General features: G+C 51.7%; 1 protein-coding gene across 1 annotated transcript; it reads right to left on the minus strand.

The window, feature by feature from the left end:
• Window positions 1-4519: 4519 nt before the first annotated feature.
• On the minus strand, window positions 4520-7557 carry gfi1b (growth factor independent 1B transcription repressor). The gene is made up of 7 exons (XM_086170367.1): window positions 7369-7557; window positions 6983-7074; window positions 6793-6906; window positions 6467-6705; window positions 6251-6388; window positions 5200-5365; window positions 4520-5017 (listed from the first exon to the last, which is right to left on the minus strand). The coding sequence occupies exons 2-7, from the start codon at window positions 7065-7067 to the stop codon at window positions 4839-4841; spliced, it is 921 nt and encodes a 306-aa protein (XP_086026493.1). The 5' UTR covers window positions 7068-7074; window positions 7369-7557; the 3' UTR covers window positions 4520-4838.
• Window positions 7558-8731: the final 1174 nt, after the last annotated feature.

An 8731-nucleotide genomic window follows, 5' to 3' on the forward strand; every position in this document is an offset into this window, starting at 1 on the left:
GGCCTCCAAACCCCAGAATCGAGCAAACTGAGTTGCAGCTTCCAGACGCTGGAGAACCATCTGGTCTCCTGACGTCTGAACTTCAGCGAACATCTCCATGATGGCGACGGGAGCCAATCACAGGGCTTGATTTCAGTGCGCGTTCAGCGGCGGCCGTCCTCCTGAACGTGGAAGCCGAGATACGGGACTGCGGATTGATTACGGCTCGGGATGGACGAGTGGCCGTCGGGCGATGAGCGGTGGATCTCCGCCCGGCAGCTCCGGAGGTCCAATCTCCTCGCCGTTCAACAGATTGGACGGAGGAGGCTTCGGGGAACGTGTCCGGCGCGGTGGGCGTGGCGGCGGCTGGCGTCACGCCGGCCTTATCAGCGGGCGGGCAGGCGGCGCCGACCACAACACAGTGTCAGCGGCAATCAAGCCGTATCGCCGGGCGGCAGGAGCTCCGGCTTCCACGCCACGTCACCCACAGGAAGAACATCTATTTACGTTCCTCCGGGGTTGCGGGGGGAACGTTTGCTCGGACGGACGCTCCGCGTGAAGAAAGCTTCAACAACACCTTCATCGCCGTCGTTATTCCCTCTCCACCATCTTCTCGCTCGTAGCTGGTAGAACAACTCCTTGGTGTTGTCGCATTATTAGTTTTTCACTCATCTATTCGTTCCTCCATTCATTTGGTCTCCAGGAGAGGAACCAAGAGGGACAGTTGGTGGTAGATGTTCCAAAAAGGATGGAAATGGCCGTAGCGAACGCTCTATTCCAGAAAAGACAGGAACATGGGGTACCTTATAGGAGCGCAGGGAGGAGCACGGAGGTAGACTACATCTTGGATAGACCAGGTGACCTGAAGGACTTCCATTCGGAGGGCAGGAGTTTGATGGGTCCATGTGGAGGGTGGCCGTGGTCCTGGGCCTCCTGTGGACTCTGTGGAGGTTGATGCTCTGCAGAGAAGGTTCTGGTGGTCCTCTCTTCAGGTGTCTGTGGTCCAGAGTGGCGGCTCAGCTGGTCAAGACGCTCTCAACAAAGCAGCTGTAGATGTTACTGAGGATCTTAGGCAACATGCCCAATGTCCTGAACCTCCTGGGCCTCCTGGACCTCCTGGTCCTCCTGGACCTCCTGGGCCTCCTGGGGAAGACCAGGTGGGGTCCTCGCTTACATGGACACCCGGGTGCTTGAAGCTGCTCAATCTCAACCTCAAGACCTTGAAGGAACACCGGCTGATGAGGAAACGTGAACGTCCAGCCGTTTTGAATCAAAAACAATGTAAAAGTGGAAAAGTTCAATGAAAAATACCTTTCTGTGCAAATCACTCCTAAATGGAACCATTTGATTCCTTTTCATTCCAAATGTTTTTCTGTCCATGATTGCAAAGTGAGGCACAGCATCTGCTGCCTCCCCTGCCTGCACCCGATGCTGGCTACAGAGCTAGAAGTAGAAGTAGAAGAAGAAGTAGAAGTAGAAGTAGAACTAGAAGTAGAGGTAGAAGTAGAAGTAGAAGTAGAACTAGAACTAGAACTAGAAGTAGAGGTAGAAGTACAAGTAGACGTAGAGGTAGAAGTAGTCTTAGAGGTAGAAGTAGAAGTAGAAGTAGACGTAGACATAGAAGTAGAAGTAGATGAAGAAGTAGACGTAGAAGTAGAAGTAGACATAGAAGTACAAGTAGACGTAGAAGTAGAAGTAGTCTTAGAAGTAGAAGTAGAAGTAGACGTAGAAGTAGAAGTAGTAGAAGTAGAAGTAGAGGTAGAAGTAGAGGTAGAAGTAGACATAGAAGTAGAAGTAGAAGAAGATGTAGAAGTAGAGGTAGAAGTAGTATTAGCATCAGTTGATGTCCATCAGAAGAAAAGGAGTCCTCGTCATGTTTCCGTTCCTCAGAGTTCTGCTCAGAGTTCTGCTCAGGTCCACCAGGTTCCTCCACAGAAGCTCCACCTGAAGGATCACCAGGCTTTGGTGGATTCAAGTCAGAGTGTGTGTGACATCAGCAGCTGCCATGGGTGAAGATCTGCCAGGGAGAGCAGATGTATGGTCTGCATGTTCAGTGGACCTTCTCCACCTCTTGATGTTTCCACATGGTGACTTTCTTCACCTGATGACATCATGCCAGGTTCTCCTCCTCCTTGGTGTTCCTGGAGTGTGTAGCCTCGGGCAGGAACCCACCTCCACCTCCTTTGCATATCATTTGCAAGACAAATTTGGTTTGTCTTTACTTCCTGTGTGTGTGTGTGTGTGTGTGTGTGTGTGTGTGTGTGTGTGTGTGTGTGTGTGTGTTTGTGTGTGTGTGTGTGTCAGTGGAGGGTTTGGATTGAGACCCGTCAGGTTCCACACACAGATGTTGGATGGATGAGATGTTCTGGTGTTTCCTGTAGCCTCCTGTCGCCGCTGAGGTGAATCCAGCTTCTTCAGTGATTGGGAACGTTGGAGACCATGGAAGGAGAACCCAGGCAGGAGAACGTTGGGGAACCCATTCCATCCTGGGGTTCCAGCTGATGAACCTCACCGTCTTCGTTCCAGAAACGTCACCAACCAGTGTCGCTTGAGTTCCTGGTTGAAGGCCAGAAGGCCAGAAGAGGACCCAGGCATGTTCTCTGAGGAACCCCGCCAAGAAACCCTCAATTAAAGCGGAGTGCCTACGATTGGTTGAGTCAGGGGACACGCTTGAGCACGTTGGACCTTCTGAAGATCCGCCTGAGAGGTTTCTGGAGATACGAGGTGAACAAGAACCAGGACATGAAAGAAGGACCATCTGGAGATCAGAAGACCGGAAGACGACTGATTTCCCCCCTTCCATCCCCTCCCAGGAGGTGGACCTGGATCTCCAGCGTGGAGGATCAAATCAGAGAGGAGGTTCTTCTCCTTGCCTCCAGGTGTCTCCTCTGTCAGGTTTCCCTGGTGTCCCATGGACCTCCTCCTTCTCCTGCTTCTCCTGCTTCTCCTGCCGCCGCCCCTTCAGGACCTGCGTCCTGTTTGCTCAACTCAGTTCCACCCGGCGTCATCCTGATTCTGCAGGTTCCTCTGCAGGGCGGGGGGGGTTCTGATTTGTCAGGAAGCTGTGTGTGTGTGTGTGTGTGTGTGTGTGTGTGTGTGTGTGTGTGTGTGTGTGTGTGTGGGGTGACAGTTAAACAGCTGATGACAACGGACCTTCTCCGCTGCCTGGTAGCACCAACAGGTTTTGCATAATGACCTCAGATTTGTTTGCCAGGCGGCGTGGCCTCCTCCCTCACCTTCTCCCTCACCTTCTCCACCTCCTCCACCTCCATGCTGTGCACGCCGAATACACTGATTTCCTGAGGGTTCAGAGAGGTCCAGGGTTCTGGTCCACCTCAGCTCCTCACTTTGACCTTCAGGTTCTTTGTTAGCAAACACAGCAGTTGTGATTTGGGGCGTCTCCTGACCTGTTGTCCACTTCAAAACCATGATCTCCTGGAGGATCCATGATCTCCTGGAGGATCCATGATCTCCTGGAAGATCCATGATCTCCTGGAGGATCCATGATCTCCTGGAGGATCCATGTTCTCTCCATGTTCTCCATCCTCAGTCACTGAGGTCTCTAAACTGTCCATAGGTGTGAATGAGAGGTTGAAGTTGGATGATTGACAGCTGATTTGGATTAAGCCCCGCCCCTCAGTCCAGTCACAGCCGGGATGGGCTCCGTGCGCACACACACACACACACACACACACACACACACACACACACACACACACACACACACACATGCTGTGAGGATTGATGATATTAATCAATTAATTTGATCACATTTTGTAAGATGATGCACTGTGTGTGTATCAGTGTGTAAGAGTGTGTGTGTGTGTTTGTGTGTGTGCATGTGTATATGTTAGAGTGTGTCAGTGTGTGTGAGAGAGCATATGTGAATGTGTGTGTGTGTGTGAGTGCGTGAATTCTTGTCACAACTGTCTTGTGGCAACTGGACTTCTCTGAGTTCAGTTGAGAACGTGTGTGTGTGTATGTGTGTGTGTGTGTGTGTGTGTGTGTGTGTGTGTGTGTGTGTGTGTGTGTGTGTGTGTGGTAGTGATTTGCCTGCAGCTCAGGCTGTGTGAACAGGTTTGGTGTTTGGTGAAGGAGGAGATGTTGGTGTTTGTCGTGGAGGATCCAGCCTGGGTGTGGTGACAGTTGACTGTGTAATCAGTCCCTTCTCCTCATGATGCTGCCGCCGCCGTCAACTCCACACACACACACACACACACATGCCACCCAGGACATGTGTGTGTGTGTGTGTGTGTGTGTGTGTGACCCCCCCCCTCCACCCACTGTGTGCAATTCTGATTTCCCACTGAGATTCCCAGCAGCAGCCTCTGAGAGAGGCCATGGCGGGCGTCAAACCGCCACTCCCAGCGGGAGGGGGTCGGGTGGGGGGGGGATCGGCCCCCCCTTCCTGAACCCCACACACACCCCACCCACACACACACACTCCACCCACTCCACTCCACCCCACACCATCTCCACAGGAGCTCCAGGGGCTGACAAGAGCAAAGAAGATTTAACTAGACAAACGTTGGAAGTACCTGGGTCCCCGCAGGTGGAGGAGCTCTTTATTTCACACACACACACACACACACACACACACACACACACTCAGGCCTTGCAATATATTAACTCCACACACTCGCATCAGGTATGAGTCCAAAACATCTCCAGCGGTCCCGGTGTGTGTCCAGGTGTGTGTCCTCACACCTCGGCTCCGCGGCCCGTCGTTCCGACCTCCACCGTTATTGCACGCTTCCTGGTCACATGACCCGGCCGGCCAATGACGTGCCGCCGTGCGCGATGTCAACTGTTGACCGCCTAGTTTTTCCCTGAGACAGCGGACCTTCTCCGCGGGTGGGTCACTTCATGCCGTGCTGGCTCTCGTGGTGGCGCCGGAGGTCCACCTTCCTCTGGAAGCCCTTGGCGCAGACGTCGCAGCCGAACGGCTTGAAGCCGGTGTGCTTCCTGCTGTGGGTGATCAGGTTGGAGCTCTGGCTGAAGGCCTTGCCGCACACCTGGCACTTGTGGGGCTTCTCGCCTGCGACGAGGAGGTGGAGGAGAGGGCCGACGTTCAGATTTGTCAAACATTTATCGGCGGCGGCGGCGGGAGCAGGAAAAGCGGCTATGCAAATCCAGGAGGGAATTTGTTTAAAGCTCCTTTTCTGATTTATTGTCGTTTCATCGCTCCTGGAAACACTTCCTGGGAAGCGACGCCCTTACCTGTGTGGATGTAGGTGTGCTTCTTCATGTCCGACTTCTGGTGGAACCTCTTGCCGCAGTACTGGCAGGGGTACGGCCTGGTGTCCGAGTGGATGAGGAGGTGGGTGGACAGAGTGGACGAGCGCTTGAAGGACTTCCCACACATTTTACACTCAAAGCTTTTCTCCTGTTGGGACCCAAGATGGAGACCAGGAGTCATTTCAGGGCCTGTTTGACATGGTTTACTAACACACACACACACACACACACACACACACACACACACACACACATACATATATACATATATACATATATATACACACACACACAAACATATACATATATACATATATACACACACACACATACATATATACGTATATACACACACACACATATACATATATACATATATACACACACACACACATATACGCATATATCTGCTAGATGCACACACACATATATACACACAAACATAAACACACACACACATATGTATATATATATATATATATATATATATATAAATAGACACACCCACATACATATATACATATATATACACACACACACATATACACATCTTCTAGATGCACACACACAGACATACACACACACACACACACACACACACACATATATCTTCTAGATGCACACAGATACATAACCACACACACACACACACAAACTTATATCTACTAGATGCACACACATACACAGATATATATATATACACACACACACATATCTTCTAGATGCACACACATACACAACCACACACACACACACACACAAACAAACTTATATATATACGTATACACACACAGACGCATATATATACATACATATATATTCATACACACACACACACACACACACACACACACACAGCATCTCAGTAAAACACAAATGAAACATGACAATGCGTCCTCATGTGACTCCTTCACCATCCTGCCTGCCGTCGCCCCGCCATCTCGACACGTGACCTTCGGGGTCGCAGGTCACGGAGGTCACGGAGGTCACGGAGGTCACGGAGGTCACGGAGGTGGCGGTGTGTGTTTCCCACCTGGGAGTGGACGTTCATGTGCTGCTCCAGGCTGACGGCGTGGCCGAAGGTCTTCCTGCAGACGTTGCAGCCGAAGGGCCGCGTCCCGCTGTGGGACCGCCGGACGTGGACCTCCAGGCCGTGGGGGGTGGAGAAGACCTGGACGGGTGGAGCGAGTCAGCGGCACATCTGAGGGCACCGGTGTGTGTGTGTGTGTGTGTGTGTGTGTGGGGTTACCTTGTCGCAGGTGATGCAGTGGTAGGTGTTGGAGGAGGGGGAGTAGTGCGTGCTGCAGTCCAGAGGCTGCTGCTGGGAAGGTGGCGGCGGCGGTGGTGGCGGCGGCGGCGGCGGGCGTGCGGCGTACAGGGCGGCGGGGTGCTGCAGCACGGTGGGGCTGAAGTGGCGCTGGAAGGACGAGGGCACCTGCTCCCAGCTGTACGCCTTGTAGAACGGGGGGAACTCGGCCGGGGGGGGATCTGGGGGTACGATGGAAGGTTTCAGGGGGGCAGGAGGGGCAGGAGGGGCAGGAGGGGCAGGAGGGGCAGGAGGGGGGCCACGCTCACCTGGCAGGAAGTAAGGCTGGGCGGGGGGGCGGGGGGGCTCCGGGGGGGGCTTCTCCTCCTCCACCTGCGGCGGGGGCCCCTCGGGCGGGGGGGCCTCACCGGGGCTCTGACCTTCTGAGAACGTCACCCATGGGTTATCGATTATTGATTACGGACCCGCGCATAGAAAACATCTCGGCGGCAAAGTTACCTGCCTGGACCTCCTCCCCCTCGTACGTCCTGTGCACGTTGAAGGACGCGCACCGCTTGTTCTTGACCAGAAAGGAGCGGGGCATGGTGAGCCTGAGCACGACGATTACATAGCAAAAAATAAAATAAAGATAAAAAAGTTTGGATGTGGTAAAGCAGCAGACAAGGTTTATTACATTGTCGTTACGCAGTAATAACGGCTTATTACGCACCGTGCTGAGAAGCACCCGGGCGTCGTCGTACGCCGTTGTTACACCGTTACGACGGTGTGAAAGCAATGTAATAACGGTGTAATAACGGTGTCATAACGGTGTAATAACGCAAGGACGGCCGTCTCTCGCCGCAGTCATCCCCGCGTCACCTTCCACCGGAGCAGCTGCTACTCACCGTTAACCGAACAGTGCTCGCCGGTGAACCTCCTCCTCCTCCTCCCGCCGCAACACAAACTCACACACCTTCTTCTTCACCTGCTGCAGGTGCAAAAAAAAGAAAGCAGGAGTCGGTGGGAAAAAAAAAACAATCTTTTCCTTCGAGTGAGAAAAAGCAAAGTGTCTTCTTTTTTTGAAATAATGAAAAACAAAGCGGCGGCTCCTCCGCCTCTCCCCTCCCTGATTTCCAATCAGATAATTCAGGGTGGGGGGGGGAATCTGACTGCGGTCTGCAGCCAATCAGAAGCCAGGGTTGCAGGTGCGAATTTGCCTAGAGACGCACGCAAGAAGTCCTCCCGGTCCCGGTTCCGGTTTCTGCAAAAGCCCGGAGGGGAAAAGCCAAAGATAAACAGCGCCTCTTCTTCTTCTTCTTCTTCTTCTTCTTCTTCTTCTTCGTCTTCTTCTTCTTCTTCTGCGTTCAAATGCTTTTATTTGCAACCCTTTAAAACAGAATCTATATGTAATCGATTATGAATTGGTGGGTTAATAATGACGGGGGTTCGGAGGAGTTTTTTCTTTCCACAAGAAAACAAATCATGAGATATTTTAGGTTGGATGTTTGATCTACGGGATTTGTCGGGACGCGGATCCAGAGAGGAGGAAGAGGAGGACGGAGCTCCTCCAAAGACACACACGGCCAACCAGTCCGCGGATTAACGCGTGTTGACTCTCATCCCGTGACAGATTTCCGCGGGACGCCGCGGGGTGCCGTGCGTGGACACACACAGGTTTCCCGTCAACCGTGGAGGTGTGTTTTCTTTCGTGTCGCCGCGTCTTTATAGACCTGCTCCTCCGGGTTCAGAAAGCTGCTGTTTTTGACTTTATTTATCTTTTAATGACTGATTACTTTCAACAAGTTGCGTAAAAATGTTTTTACAATCAGAACCTGATTGGTCGTCTGGAGGAGAGACACCGCGGCTCCGGGGCGACCCCTCGTGGACACACCTGGTACTGCAGGTGTCTGGGGAGTTAGAAGAATAAGAATAAGAATAAGAATAAGAATAAGAATAAGAATAAGAATAAGAATAAGAATAAGAACAACTTTATTCATCCCGAAGGAAATTGTTGTGCCAGAGTTTCAGGTAAAACATAACAATGATAAATGATAGTAGGAAGGAGGGAGAATAAAAAATACAAATAAAACTATAAAGTGTCAAAGTTAAGGCTATCAAGTGTTTTAAGGTCTTAAAAAGTAAAAATATTGGAAGATTCCCAATAGGGAAAGGAAAAGGAATTAAAAGATCTTATAACCTCAGGTAGGAAAGACCTGTGGAGCTCCTCGCTGGTATCAATCTACGACTGAAAGAGTTCTGACGGGATTA

This window comes from Fistularia commersonii, chromosome 23, assembly GCF_037954325.1.
Source record: "Fistularia commersonii isolate RoL2024-O1a breed Wild chromosome 23, RoL_Fcom_v1.0, whole genome shotgun sequence".
NCBI lineage: Eukaryota > Metazoa > Chordata > Actinopteri > Syngnathiformes > Fistulariidae > Fistularia > Fistularia commersonii.